The 15735-nt window shown below is 50.1% G+C and overlaps 1 protein-coding gene across 1 annotated transcript in view; it reads left to right on the forward strand.

Moving 5' to 3' along the window:
- Positions 1–5286: 5286 nt before the first annotated feature.
- Positions 5287–15735, forward strand: part of SIAH3 (siah E3 ubiquitin protein ligase family member 3) — a 67234-nt gene continuing 56785 nt past the window's right edge. The window contains exon 1 of the mRNA XM_047080431.1: positions 5287–5430. Within this exon, the coding sequence (XP_046936387.1) occupies positions 5296–5430 (135 nt within the window). The 5' untranslated portion in view covers positions 5287–5295. The remainder of the gene's footprint in view (positions 5431–15735) is intronic.

Genomic DNA, 15735 nt, shown 5'->3' on the forward strand with positions numbered 1-15735 from the left:
ATCCCCCCAACTTGAAAAACTGTTGATCTATCTCATCTCGCTTCTAACTTTTGGGGATTTCTTTTTAGTTTTTGTTTCACAGTTTTACAAAATAACCTCAAGGTTTCAAAGTCAAACCATAGAATAAGTGAATTCAGAGACGTGTGGCTTCATTTCTGCCTTCTCTCTCTTCCCTTCTCTCCCCTATCACTATCCTTGTTTTTAGTTTATTATTTATTCTTCCACTTTTAAAACATAAGTAACAAATACAAATCCCCCATTCGAAGATAAACATCTGCATTTTATGCATAAGACTCTTCACATTAATACCACCTGAATTCATTCCATAACAGTATTTAGAGATAACTGTCATTTCTTTTTAAGGCTAATAGCCACTATTATATAGATGCATATAGTTTATTTCAACCAGTCCCCTACAGAGGGATAATGTGGAGGTTTCGCATTTATACGTTTGTCATTATTAGTCTTACCGCCACCAACAGATGAGAATGTCAGTCTCATGGAAGATCCATCAGCGCTGGATAGTATTGTTTAAAAATAAAAAAGTGCTAATTTGACGAGTAAAAGATGCTACCTTGTCTTAATTGGCATTTCTTGGAGTTCTAGTTCTATTAAACATTTTCCACTTATTAATATTTTTTTTTCTTTTGTGTAATCTGTTTATATTTTGCATCTATGTTTTCTATATGATTTTTGTTCTTTAGAATGTGTATACAAGGCTTCTTTATCAGGAATACAAATCTTTTGCTGTTGGGGGATGCAAATATATCCCCCAGCGTGTTGGTTGCTCTGGTTTTTGTTTTCAATTTCAGTTGTTAGACATTATTTCACAGAGTTTAACATTTTACATAATCAAGTATTTCCCTTATTACTTCAATAGGCTTTTTAAATCTTAATGGAGTTCTTTACTATTTCAAAATGCAATTATGTGCTCATCCACATGTTACTTTAGTATTAGTTGGAGCATTTATCTTACATGCAAGAAAGGTGCCTTGATGGTAAGTTCAGGGCCTGAAGAATTTCCACGAAATAGTCGTAATCGTTAGTTAGCTAGGATCGTTAGCTAGAAGTACGACAACCCGGGTGGCTTAAACAACAGAAATCAACAGGGTCACAGTTCTGGAAACGAGAGATCTGAGATCAAAATGTCAGCAGGATTGGTTCCTTCTGGAGGCTGTGAGGGAGAATCTGTTCCATGCCCTCCCCCAAGCTTCTGGGGGTTTGCTGGTCAGCCTATGCGCTCCTTGTCTTGGAGATACATCGCCCCAGTCTCTGCCGTTGACCTCCTCACGGTATTCTCCCTGTGTGCATGCCTCTGTATCCAAATTCTCCCTTTTTATAAGAACTCTGGTGATAGCGGATTACGGCTCGCACTAATGACCTCACGTTAACTCGATTACCGCTGTAATGACCCTATTTCCACCTAAGGTCACATTCTGAGGTACTGGCCGTCAGGGCTTCGGCAAATCTGTTTCTAGGGAAACAATTCAACCCACAACAGTCACAAAACTAGAGCACGGATCAAGAAACAGAGCACACCTAGCTTTCTAAAACCTACCATGCGTTCTCTTCAGCCACAAGCCCCTTGCCAAGGTTACCGCAGCCCCGTCTCCGACGCCGTAGATTACCTTTTCTGTGTTCTTCAACGACACATGAACGGAATCACACGACATGTACTCTTCTGTATCACATCTGTGCCTCAAAATCGTATCTGTGAGATCCACGTTACCGCATGGCTGCAGGTAGCAAAGAATTCACGTCTTCGTGTCTAGGTAGTTATTTGCAGAAGGAGGACAAAATGGGGTAATTTGCCCAGTTTCTTGTTGATATTTAGGCGTGCCCAGTTTTTAACCGCTGTGGATATAGGTGCAATGTTGCAGCGAAAATCCTGGCGCAAGTCTTCTGCTCAGCACGTGTTCACACTGCTGTTGGGCACGTGGAGCGGGCTTTCTGGGTCGCAGACAGGCTATCGATACGCTTAGCTTTAGTAGATGATCCCCAACAGTTTCCAAAGTGGTTTCCAGCCGTGCACGAAATTTTTTCGTTGTTCCACATCTTCACTAACGCTTTGGGGTGACTTGGACAAAAAAAATGTTTTTAATGTTTTATTTATTTTTGACAGAGAGAGAGAGAGAGAGAGAGACAGAGCATGAGCAGGGGAGGGGCAGAGAGAGAGGGAAACACAGAATCTGAAGCGGGCTCCAGGCTCTGAGCTGTCAGCACAGAGCCCGATGCGGGGCTCAAACTCACGAACCACGAGATCATGACCTGAGCCGAAGTCGGATGCCCAACCGACTGAGCCACCCAGGCGCCCCAGTGACAAAAATATTTTTGATGAGAAGAGGAGGAGGAGGAGGAGAATAGCTTCTCATTGAAGTTATTATGAAAACCAGGCACTGGGCTGGTCATTTGACCTCTATTATCTCATTTAATCTGTAAGCTACTTTTTAGGGGGAAATTATTAGCTTCATTTCACAAGACAACAAAACCAAGCATCAGTGAAATAAAGCAATTTGCCCAAAGTAACAGGAAGTAGCAATATAGGGTTTGAATTAAAATTTGTCAGGACGTTCTAGTCCAGATAAAATATAAATCTGGTTGCTCTGGAGGTGAAGGGAAGCCCTGAACATTACGGTGTAACATGAGGCAGCAGGGGGGGTAGGGGTGGGGGGGGTTGGCATGGCTATTGCAGAGGACCCGACTTAGTGGTAAACGGTGACACAGCTCGAAATCTCTATTTGAAGGTTGGTTTATGCCACCCTATTTTGGAGACATTAAGCATGAACATCCGCTGTTAGGGTTAACTCCAAACGTTTTCCAACAGATGAGTTTTGTGAGAACTGATTCTGAGGACAGATGATGTGCTTAATACCCTAAACTAGAGTCACGGAAACCAGTTTTCGGGTAGAGAGCTAGAGCAAGGGCTCACGTCCGGAACTAAAGAAAAACGTCCAACAGAGCAGGTCTGGGGTGCTGCCCTCACTGCTCATGTCAACATGCGTTCCTCAGCCCCTGGGTCCTGACTCCTAGCCTGGTCTCCAGCCCTCAATGGTGGCCTCCAGCTCATATCGGGAATACCTATGCTTAAGAACAGAGCAGGAGCAAAGTCCACTGTTTCCGTGCCCTCTGCTTGTGTGGCCCTCAGGGGTAGGGTGAATCTCCACAGGGAAAAATATTTCAGGGAGCAGGAAGAAAATACATACCTGCAAATAATCACCCTTCTGCCAGAGCTATGCAGTAGACTCGAGACTTGGGAGGCTGCTTTGAATCGGGCACTGTGCAGGGTACTTACAGATACATCAACTTAGTCTTCACAACGACCCTGAGAAGCAAATAAATTTCTGTTATCCCCACGTTACAAGTGTGGGAACCAAGCCTCAGTGAGATTAAGAAACCTGTCGGAGGTTATATAATCTCTGTTTGTTTGTTTAAGTGAGGCAGTACAAGAACACTGAATGCTTTCCTGCTGAACTCCCGAAAGCTGCTTCTGGAGAATGAAAACTTCAGAAAGCAAATTCCAGGGTCGTGGTCTAGCAACCCTGATTTATGAACCATATAATGAGAGGGTCTAGGAACTCATGTCCTATAGCACGCATCACGGCGTGTGAGTTTCTAACCGGTTCAAATGCTGTCGCCTTCTAGTTTTGTGTGAGTGCAGTCATTTTTAGAAAGTACAAAGTTTCCACTAATGAAAATGGAAGCAACAATTCAGTGTTTGGCGTGTTTCTTGAAGCATCGGTGTGGTTTTAAATTCGGGGCAAAACGAATCCCTGCCTTTGTCCTGGTTTCAGTAAACCTGTACCTTCTCCCCCCTAGAGTTTAATCTGTTGTTGGCTGACCTGGTCTGACCAGGTCACAGACGTGGGTGTCCCAGGCGTGTGTAGGCTTTGCCTACGTTACAACACAAGCACTGTCGCCCCAGCAGAGTGAGGGCCAATCAGGAAGGAACTTGGGCTCACACTCCGGGTGCAATTCGCATACAAGGCTGATCCAACTCACCCCCAGGTGCTGAAACAACAAAAGACGAAAGGAGACAAAACACACCTAACTCTGCTGTGTTAGTCACAAAGACTTGACTAAGCCATCGGAACTAGTCCCCAGATACCCTAGGACACTTGGGTGTGCCGTTCATGAACCTCTTCTCCGGAACCCGGGAGTGGGCTTAGTGCCCCCGCCAGCCCCACTCTGGAGAGGGAGTGCCGTCAGGAGCCTAGAATGCCCTCTGCCTGCTCCCGCAGAAATGTGCCGCTGGCATTCCCGGAGACCAGCAAACAATGTGGTATGTGCACTTCCTAATCCCTATTTTAATGTCTCCAACAATCTAGTGGTTAATTAGCAATTTGCTGCCCACCAATATGCAAATGAATGACAAGCAAAGACCCTCCACATCTGTAATTATTTTGCTGATTTACAAGCCACTTTCCTCTCTGTGTAGGTTTTTCTGTGTGTGTGTGTGTGTGTGTGTGTGTGTGTGCATTCACGCATCAGGGATTTCATTATTTTTAGCAGCAGATCCCGTGCATCTTTATGCTTTAATATTTTCAGGCTTCAGTAATTACGGTATATATATGTATCCCCCCACCTCCCAACTGCAAATGCTTTTATTTGTTAGGGATTCTTTTCTTTGATAACGATTGGAAAGTAAGATTTATCAGGGGGCTGAAATCCAAATCGCAGAGAGCACAAGATTGAAAGATGCACGTTTCCATGCTGCCAAATCCTTATCTGGAATCGGAGTCTTGTAATGTTTGATTTTCTCCCAAGCAGCTCTGGTGCGTCGAGCCACGATCTGCGTTATCCATCTGCCTACTTTGGAGCCGGGCGCTTTACTATTTGGCGGTTTAAATGCTTTACGTTTTTGCCAGCGCGTTGAGAAAGGCTCTCGTGTTAAATTAAGTCAATTAATAAATGGAGACACATTAAGCAATCAATTTTGTCAGCCTATCTCCCCAGCATTATGGATGGTTGGCTGTAATCACAAGATAAATGCAATGTGCTGATCTATGGTAATGTTCAATAATACATTCTCCGCCAGGCTCAATTCATCAGGGAGTTTCGGTAGGGGAGGCATTTGTTATTGGCTGTCTCTGCACCTCAAGGATAACATTTCTGTCCTTTTGATTGGCCGCCTCACTGCTGCAAGATTCTAACCGTCTTATTTTGATGATGAATATGAAGGCACGCTAAGCCGGGCTGGAGCGGAGTGTCTCAGAGGCTGTGCTCCTTCCAGAGCCCAAGGACTTACCAGCTTCTTCCCGCTGCCTTCCTGTGCCAACAACCCCCCCAAAAGTTGTGATGCTTTTCTTTACCCAGTGCTTTGGGGCTGTGTTAGATCTCATTCACCTCCGCTTTCAGCACTACAAGGCTAAACGGGTTTTCTCCGCCGCTGGGCAACTTGTCTGCGTTGTAAACCCCACGCACAACCTAAAGGTGAGTTGCTATCATTTTCTATTCCCGCGGCTCGGGTTCCGGTCCTTTCTCCCGGCTGGTCGGTGACCCTCCGCGCGTGCTCCTGGAGCTCCCGGCAAAGGCTCTCTGGCTAGCGCTAGGACGCGCTTGGTACCCGGAGGGGTTGCCTCGGCTCCTTCTGGCTTTCTAGGTGTCTCTCGTGCTCTCGGTGACAGCGTGTTGTCTCCCCGACTGGCAGAACAGCTGGAGTGAGAGTCCAGTCTCTTTCCCCGGAGCTGTCAGCCTAAGAGCGGGGTCGGAAGGGAGGGTGGCGGAGGGGGAAGGGGGCGTCCTCTTCTAGCTCCCAAATATTTGTGGGCAAGCGTTCAGGAGACAGGATGTGAAAGTTACCCAAATTGCACACTGCCCCATGTGTTTGGAAAGGCAGGCAGGCACATGGATTGCGGAAGCCCCCTTCTGCTGGCTGCCGCTGAAGTGGCCACGGGCGGGGGCGCGCAACCCCCGAGCCTGACCTGGGAGCGGATGAGGGGGGCTCTCTCTGCAAAGTGGTTTGCCTTTTGCTCAGACTCGGCGTGTGTGTGCGTGTGCGTGTGCGTGTGTGTGTGTGTGTGTAAGAGAGAGATTGAAAGATCAGGAGGAGTTAGTCTTTGCTCCCTGTGAGCTGCTGCGCCCCTTGCGCTGGGGACCGGAGGGGGGCGGGATTTGCTTCAGTTGTATAATAATGAAACCGGCTGGGAGCTGCGGGTGTGTGAATCACCACCGGCTGCCCGGGGCCGCGTCTGGCGCCACCGCCTCTGCATTTGTGTCTTCGGGCCAAAGCCCTTTACAAGAACAGCCCAAATCTGGGGTCTGGGAAGACTGCTCCACATCACAGCCGCGATCCACAGGGAAATGAACGAAGAACCGTTGGCTAGGGGTGGTGGGGGCAGAGACAAGACAGGGCAGTAGAGAGTGGGAGGGTGGGGGGGCTCAGCTGAAGTCCCCGATACGAAACTCCGAGCCACCTTGGCTCTGTTTTAAGATAAACGATGAACTCACTGGGAGTTGCTTTCCTGTCTACCTCACCACGCGCAGGGCTGAGTGACAGGGAGGAGGGCAGGTCTGCAGGAGAGTGCTGGAACAGCCTGGCAGGATAGATCTCTCATCCTGACCACTGCTCTTGGGTAGGGAAAGCGTTGCTCGTCCCTCATCACTGTATAAACTCCTATAAAGAGTCAGACTCTCCTCGGCCCTGCAGGTCAGGACTGATGGGTAGCCTCTCCCCTCCCGCCGCCCCGATTCCTGGAAGTCCCTAGGAGGGACAGCTGCCTGGAGTGCCTGTGGCAGTAGAGGCGGTCAGTCCTGGGCAGAGGGGTGCTGGACTGCTCCAGGATCGCTACGGTGCACAGACCTAGGAACTAGCTCTCGGAAGTACCCAGTCTGTGACTAGCACCAGCTCCATGAACTGCATTTGCTCTCTCCGTCCTATGCTCTCTCTTTCTGGCTCTAGCTCTCCTGCCCCTCGTTCCACTGGCTCCTTTTGCATTCGTGGCTTAGTTATACAAATGACAGTCCACTGCCAGTCATCCTTGGCAAAGCAAGTGCATGGCGGACATACTAAAACGTGATTCTGAATTCCACGTTACCGCCACTTTGGAGACCGCGTTCAAACTCCCATTATTTTGTCACTTTACATTAGTTACTTCCCCGTGGCGAGACGTTTTGTTTACTTCTGTTTTGCATTTTAATGCCTTTAAAAATTGTGTCTGAGACCAAAGTTTGCATTTATATGGTTCGCTGGCTGCAGCTGATGACGGGAGGAGACGGCTCAGATCTGGGGTGGGGTGGGGTGGGCTGGGGTGAGACGCATCTGTGTGTATTTTTTAGCGAGGTCTGCCTGGACATTGGTTAGTAAGTAGTCCTGCTGCCTGAAACCCAGGAGTTCAGAGTCAGGGTTGGAGGCTCTGGGTCGGCTCTGACCAGCTGTGCGCCCTCAAAAGATTCAACCTCTCTGAGCCTTCCCTTCTCCACCTTCGAAATGGACATATGAATGAGTATATCCATGGCTCTGTGAGGCTAAAAAGAGTTCCAAGGGGTGGCCGTGCCTCGTGGCACTCTCCCCCAAAAAGAATTCTGTTATGGCACATAATGTGGGGGGGTTCCGGTAGGAACTTTAAAAGTTGTCACTCAAAGCCTTTAGCCCACTTAGAAACCATATAAGCAGTAACATAAAAAATCTCTGACATATGCTTTGGGAGACTATTTTCCATGGCTTGCTTTTCCGTTCTCACTTGGCTTTTTTAATTTCCCATAAAAAAACCACTTCGGGATTTTGCCCACGCAAGCATCCCCGGAGGTAAACAAAGCAAGTTGAGGGCTGTGAATGCCACCAGGGGGGTCCGGCAGAGAAGACAGGAGTCACAGGGGCTGTGCCAGCCAGAAAGACCTCTACAGCCCAGACCACCTTTATGGAGGTCCAGGTGGCCCATCAGGTAAGTTTTACCTGCTTTGCAAACCTGGGGGCTAACAGCCATTTGCAGAGCTTTTGAAGGGACAGTTCGATCGGAGCACTGCTGGCCGCTTCACTTACATTAAAAAGTGAATGAACAAAACCTCAAAGAAAAGGTGCTCCTACTAAGCATGAATTTCCATAGACCGCAGAAATATGTCTTGGATATAATCAGCTGTGATCTACACGGAGGAAAAAATTCTTTTTTTAAAGGGAAAAAAAAGGGGGGGGGCTGTGGCAACGTTAACCCAGAATAGCTATTGATCTGTGGTGCTTCCGTGCACTTTGTATGACAGGCTGGAACGTGAAATGGTGACCAAGGACAGAGAGACTGCAACCTCGCTTTCAATTTTCTAGGTTGTGTGTAGCTACAAAGAGGGCTGGGAAGCCTGTGTTTCTCTTTGTGGAAGCATTTTTTGCACTTCGTCCCTTCCCGGGCTTTCCAGAGAATGCTTAACAGTATTTTAGGACCTGAGGCAAGTGCTGAGTTATAATCAAAATTCACTTACTGAGCAGAGAAAATCGTGTATTTACCATGCTTCCCTAGGTCACCTTCATCCTCAATCTTATTAAGGCGATTACTCAGTAATCTGGGATTCCTTCAAGCAAGCGGGTTCCTCTCCTTCTACATGGGAGGCAGAAGCCTTCCTGGCAATGCAGACACCCTGGATAAAGCCACGACACCCCTTAAGCCCACCCTAATTAAAAGGGGGCATTCAGAGAAGCTGTACTGGAACACAGGAGACCAGAACCCGGGGGACCTCTGCTTTAAGCAAGGGGCAAGCAGAGGAAGAATCCGTTGCAGCGCCCTCTCCATGGGGCGCCAATGACACTCTGTGTGTCCCTGTGTCTGTCTCCTTGCACGTATAAGGATTCCAGATGATGCCCCCACATTTCTCCTTCCCACTTTATAAAGGGTCACCAGCAAGAAGCCAGCGTTCTTGGCTTGCTGCCCTCTCCGTCTTCATTCACAGAGGTTACAGAAATGTGGTCAGCAGGCTTCGGGCCGGCCCTGGTGAGGGCGCCAGCTCCTGGTCCTGACTCGGCACTCCTTCCGCCCTCGTGCTTTTTGCTTGTTTCCAAACCAGGAAAGCCTTTCTGCTCTGGCTCCTCTCCCATTGGCACCGGCCACTTCTATAATGCCCTGTCCTGGGTAGCCTTCCCCTCTCCCGCCCTGTCTCTGGAGATGCCAGGGCCCCTCTAAGGCCAGTCCTCAGAGCTTTCCAAGCAGACAGTACCTGAGCTGAGGCTGGCTGGACGACTTCCTCCTCTTAACCACAGCCCTTGATAAACTGGTTTCGGAAAGACCAGCAGAGAGCTTTCTGGCAAACTTCTGAAGGCCCTGGCCGGTACCAGAGTCCCTGCTGAATACCCCAGTGCCCTCACCAGCATCTAGAACAGAGGGTGTAACGTCCCCGCTTGTCCTGGAAGGCCACTCATACCTCCATCTAGCTGGTCCTAAACCTCTTTATTTTAACCTGTTAACCTTGGGCTTACAGACTGAAATACACACACACACACACACACACACACACACGCATGCACGAGATGGGAGGGGCGTATGGGACAATGATGGCTTTAATTTCAGGGCCTGACTAACACTAATCTAAAATCTGGGCATTTCCGCACCATTACTTGAAGCATCCACACGCCTTTTATTCTAAGACCAACCTGAGCCGGTGTGGATGAATGTGTGTTGAGTGACAGGTGATGGGGGGGTGGGGGGGGACTGCAAGGTGGAGGAGGGGGATCACCAAAGGAGGGGACCGAGGAGATATGTGTGGCAAAGCCAGACATCACCTCTCCTGTTTCTGGGTAATCTTTGGAAATCCCGTTCTCACCCCGGGGCTTTCCCTAACTCTGCCTGACGTGGCTCGGCTAAAGAGAGCTAAAGACCTGAACATTGTTTTTAGGGATTTAGAGGCGGCCGTTGGAGCGTTCAGCCTGAATACCTGTTTTAAAGCACTTGAAGGCTTCCGCCAAGACTGGTTAATAGCCAGAGTGTGGGTTACCCGGCTCTGGTTGACATAACCCACCCCTGAGGAACCCCGGGCCCCATCCTCTGGAAGTGTCACCATCTTCCTTTTGCTGGCCTCTCTTGTGCCTCCGCACAGTTCACGAGCACCTTGGAGGGGCCCGGAGAGGATAAGAGAGGAGCTGAAACTGGTGGGGGTCGCTCTCTGGGCCTTATTCTAAAAGCTCCCTGTGCAGACTCTTCCAGCCCTCGGTTCCCGTGGATATTGTAGGACACTCAACTCCACGGGCACCGAGCGGCTGTGCAGCTTTTCTGGTTAATGGTGATTGCAAACGAGGCTCCCGAGTCCCATAAGTAAAGGCCCGGGGCCCCGAGCAGTCATTTGGCGAGCTGGTGATGGAGTTGCAGGGAGGCCGAAGCTGGCACCGAGGCGAGGTGAGCCGATTACCTCTGTCCCCCACGTATCCGGAGGCGCCAGAGCAGATTTCATGTAACTCTCTTAACCACGGTCCCTCGAGCTGCAGACTCTGTGACAGAAATGAGAAAACCGGTGCTGCAAGCTTTCCTTGAAGTCCACAGAGAGGTCAGAGCTATTTGGATGACTTCCCCAGGGTGAGGCAGAGTATTTTTCTAGCAATTAACAATGGGGGAGGGGGGGGAAATAACCGTCTGTGAAGGTATTTTACCCTGAAAGTCATCTTGAATCAAATAGCTCTGTTTCTCAAAGGCAAAAGTTGACCTGTTTAGATGCTAATTGTTACACGGAAGGGGTCAGTCTGGGGAACGGAGACCTGTCCTCCACAGGGGCCTGGGACTCAGGGAATGACAGGGAGTCATTAAATGAAATGGAAGGTCAAACCTTCTTTTTTTTAAAGTTCATTTATTTTGAGAGAGAGAGAGAGAACGAGAGTGCACACATGAGCTGGAGAGGGGCAGAGAGAGAGAGAGAGAGAGAGAGAGAGAAGGAGAGAGAATCCCAAGCAGGCTCCCCACTGTCGGCACAGAGCCAGATGCGGGACTCGAACTCACCAACCGTGAGATCGTGACCTGAGCTGAAACCAAGAGTTGGACGCTTAACCGACTGAGCCACCCAGGTGCCCCTAAAGCTTCTTATTTTATAGTTGAGGAAACTGAGGCCAGAGAGGGGGAAGTGATGTACATCCATTTCCCAGCATTGCTGTAACACACTGCCACAAACTGGGGGCTTAAACAGAAACGCATTCCCTCACGGTTCGGGGAGGTGAGACGTCCAAAATCAAGGTGTCAGCAGCACCCTGCCCGCTCTAAGGCTCGCCAGGGAAGACTCTGCTCCTTGCCTCATCCAGCTTCTGGTGGCTCCATGTGTTCCTTGGCTTGTGGCCACATCCCTCCAATGTCTGCCTCTGTGGTGTCCCACCATCCCTTTCTCTCCTCCGCGTGTCCTCTCCTCTGTGTGGCTATCTTACAAGGATACGTGGGATTGCATTTAAGGCCTCCCTGGTTCATCCAGGATAAGCTTCTCCTCTCGAGACCCTTAATTCAATCCTACCTTTGGGTCATGTCATATTCACTCTCTTGCCACGTAAAGTGATACTCATAGGTTCCAAGGGATGTGAACATGTCATCGTGTGAGCCGCCATTCAACCCTCTACACAACTTTTGCAAATGTCAACCCATCTGGCGACAGAAATGGAAGTGTTAAGTTACGTCCCCTAATCCCAGACCCATATCCCCTGCGCTGTCCCAGGCTGCCTTGAAGTTAGCCCCCAACGAAATGTCCCTCGTGCAGGTGCGTGCCGTCAGAGCAGAAAATTACAGGGACCCCCGTCCTGCACCCCATCAGCCCTGGGCCAGCAGTATGACCCCGCGGGTTGCACCACGCACCTATCATCCCCCTTCACCAAACCTGCATTCTGCGTGCACATTGTGTTTTTTAAATCAAGTAGTAAAGAGACACATAGTCAAAAGCATAGCCCTTTACACCCACCAGGTCAATACGGGGAGAAGTAGTGGGTGTCGGGGTGGGGGGAAAAAAAACACGGGCTTTGGGGGAGCCAGGCCTGAAGTCAAATCCAGAGTGTGCCACGTGTAGACGTGTGACTTTGAACAAATGGCTGAGCCCCCCAGAGGCTCCATTTCCTCATCTTTATTTATTTTTTTTAAAAAAAAAATTTTTTTTTTCAATGTTTATTTATTTTTGGAACAGAGAGAGACAGAGCATGAACGGGGGAGGGGCAGAGAGAGAGGGAGACACAGAATCGGAAACAGGCTCCAGGCTCTGAGCCATCAGCCCAGAGCGGGGCTCGAACTCACGGACCGCGAGATCGTGACCTGGCTGAAGTCGGACGCTTAACCGACTGCGCCACCCAGGCGCCCCTATTTCCTCATCTTTAAAAGCGAGAAAACAGTGCCCACCTGCTAGGGTGGCCTTGAGGCTGAACTGAGCGCCTACGAGGAAAATGTCTGCCGCGGAGGAGCGTCGGCAGCAGTTACTGTCAACAATGGTCATTACGATGAAAGCACCTCCTTGGAAGCCCGCGTCCACTCCCTGCAGCCCCACCGGGCTGTCTTTCTCTGCCCTCCCGCCCTCTCTGCAAGCCTCCTGCTTGCTGCTGTTTGGTATTCGTGAATCGCCCTTGGCCTTGAAGGGAATTTTGAGTAGCACAATTTCTCGCCTTATATAAAAGTAAGATTTGTCCTTAAGGCATCGCTTCCATACAACACTGGATGCTGCCTGGGTCCTGAGGCCGTTCATCCAATGGGACAGGGCCCGGGTCTCAGGACACAGGTGCCTGTCACGGGACAGGGGCTGATCAGCCGGGTGCCCTGTCATTCACAGAGCCAGGAGGCGTGCAGATACGTCCCCATCTCCACCCATCCTGAAACGTGCCCCTCATGACTTATGCACGACGTCTTTTCATTAGCAGCAGCTGAGTAAGCACATGGGTAAGTGGCTCTGTCTCTGTGAGGGGCATCGGATCTGGAGGGTGTGGATCCGAGCTGGGTGACTCCACTGAGAGATTCAGCGGGGTGGGGAGACGTCCGTGCGCAAACGCTGCCCGCTCCCTGGGAGACTGGACGTTTTCTCTCTGCCCTTCGGTTCACTCTGCCTTGAGAAGCAGCCTCCCTCTCAGCAGGGCAAGGATGAAGGGGGGTGTGGCTGGGTCCAGGCCCTGCAAGGGAGGGGGCGGCAAGAGAGATGCTCTGACCTTTCTGAGCCGGGAAAGAATTCCTGGATCCCACTGTTCTCAGAGAACTTTCTAAACGTACTAAGCGAGTCCACAGACCTGGGTCTCCCGCCCTCCAGCCTGAGTTTCTAAACGCACACTCACAGGGGCACCTGGGTGGCTCAGTCGGTGAAGCGTCCGGCTTCAGCTCAGGTCATGATCTCACGGTCCGTGAGTTCGAGCCCCGCGTCGGGCTCTGTGCTGACAGCTCGGAGCCCGGAGCCTGCTTCGGATTCTGTGTCTCCCTCTCTCTCTGCCCCTCCCCCGCTCATGCTCTGTCTCTCTCTGTCTCAAAAATATATAAACATTAAAAAAATTTTTTTAAACACACACTCACTCATGCTCACTCGCACAATCGATGGTAATTCTGAGGATGCCGACCTCTGGGGACCCTGCGTGGTCTCTGAATAGCAGTGCAAGAAAGCCCAGTGGAGGGGGAGAGCCGACCCCCAGGACCGCGGAAGAAAGAATAAGAGGGAGATGGACAAGACACGTCTCTCCTGTCCAATCTGTGACTGACCACTGCAGCCTCAGGAAGGAGGTCAAGGGAGAAAGAAAGTGTTGGGAAAGAAAGGAGCAACATTCTAGTTGAGGCCTTAAAGTACAGATCTGGGTTTGTATCCAATGCTGTTCTTCTGTTGTTCCTTGACTAATTTCTCTGGCCTCCCCGAGCCTGAATTTCCTCACCTGTAAAATGACTGTTGCGAGGATGGAATAATGTCACGTACGTCAAGTGCTTAGCACAGCACCTAGCCCGTAGTAAATACTCCATAAATGGGAGCTACCATTACTCTTTTAAAAATTTTTTTAACATTTATTTATTTTTGAGAGACACAGACAGAGCATGAGCAGGGGAGGGGCAGAGAGAGAGGGCGTCACAGAATCCGAGGCAGGCTCCAGGCTCCGAGCTGTCAGCACAGAGCCCGACGCGGGGCTCGAACCCACGGACCGTGGGATCGTGACCTGAGCCGAAGTGGGACGCTCAACCGAGTGAGCCACCCACGCGCCCCAAGGGAGCCATCATTACTCTTAAGCTGTGTCCCGTAGGGATATTACTCGGGGCACAAGAGGTGAGCAAGCTTCTCTTGCCCAACTTGTGTGGGTGACCGAACTCCTCTTGCTCCAAATGAACGGAGGGAGGGGGCAGCAGTAACGTGACCTGTCTGTCCAGTGGCCAAGATTTTGAAGCACAGTCTGTTCAAGATAAGAGAGCTAGAGTGATGCTGTAGTTTCAGGTCCTGGTCTGAGAAACAAGGATGATAAAGGGATGAAGGGACTTGCTCAAGGTCAGAGCCGATGACGGGCACAGCCCACTGCTCTGTGACCCCACACTGCTGGAGGAGGAGAGCGCTGGTTAAGGACACTGCCTCTCTAATAATAGGACCCTGTGGCAATGCCGGATGTCTTCCCAGGGGGTCCTTGTCCTCAGGACAAGGTGCCAGGTGTAAACCAGCCAGGCAACAGCGGGGCATTAAAAAGGTCAATGTTCCTTGGGTCTCTGGTACTGGCTCAAATACACAGCAGACGGAAGATGAGGCTCCAAATGGCTTCGCTAAAGCCACGAAGCTATAACCCCAGACTTTCAGATAGTAGACGGATCAAGTTCTGGTACAAAAAGCTACATTTGCATCTTACCCCCGGGGCCCCAGGTGAAAATGCCCTCAGAAAGCAGATCTGAAACGAGCCTAATGTTTTTAGCCATCGAACAGGGTCCTTGGGGCTAAGTGAGAATTGTGATCTAACCGGAAATGTCAGTTTGACTTGCAAGATGCCGTATCTCTTAATAATTTCTCGGTCCTTTAATGTATTTTTAATCACAAATTTGTGATGAGGAGGGAGCTGTGTGCTGCAGGGCTGTCTCCAGCCGAGGCCCCAGGAACTCCAGCTAGGAGAGAGTGGCCTGGGGAAGGAGCAAGGCTGGGCCTCCCAGCACAAGACTGGAGAATGTCTTCTATGGGAGGAGCAAGGCCATTACAGACCACATTTGGAAAGGGAAGAGGGGGTTCGCTGGGCATTAGGAAGGCAGAACCGCAGGCAGGTCAATAACAGATTTTGTGAGACTGGCCGGGCAGTCTCATCATCTGCCCAGCTTTGCAGCCAGACACCAGGGCCCCCCAGATCTAACTCCTACGACCTCACCAAAGGTCAACCAGGAAGGCCAACGCAGGTAGCCACCAGGAACCTCGGGTTTCCTTTCTGTAAGTCCGGGGTGTATTATGACTTGCACGAAGCTAAGCCAGCTACACATCCTGCAACCATCAGACAATTGTTTTCCACTGTCGGGTACGCACACGGTGATAACAATAATGACAATGACAGCCACACGGTGGCTGCCATTTGTGGAAGGCATCTATGTCCAGGAACTGTGGGAAATGCTGTGCGTTTAGTTCTCGCCGGGAAATGGTATGCGACTCTCCTCCTCTGTGCTACAGAATAACAAAGCAGAAAACGCTGGAAGAGCTTGTTCACTGGGGTGGAGCCTTCTTAAACTCAAATCCTGTGCCTTTAAGCACTTCTTGACATGTCGTCCATTAGTGCTCTCTTTTCACAACAACTGAGCCAGAGGACGAGGACCGAGTGGACTAGATTTCATTTAAACACGCCGAGGTGGGATCCTGTCTTATTCACCCTTGTGTATATACGTCAAACACACACGT

Source organism: Lynx rufus, unplaced genomic scaffold, assembly GCF_022079265.1.
Source record: "Lynx rufus isolate CCGP_SWC_20201006 ecotype Redwood Valley unplaced genomic scaffold, mLynRuf1.p SCAF_1, whole genome shotgun sequence".
NCBI classification, from domain to species: domain Eukaryota; kingdom Metazoa; phylum Chordata; class Mammalia; order Carnivora; family Felidae; genus Lynx; species Lynx rufus.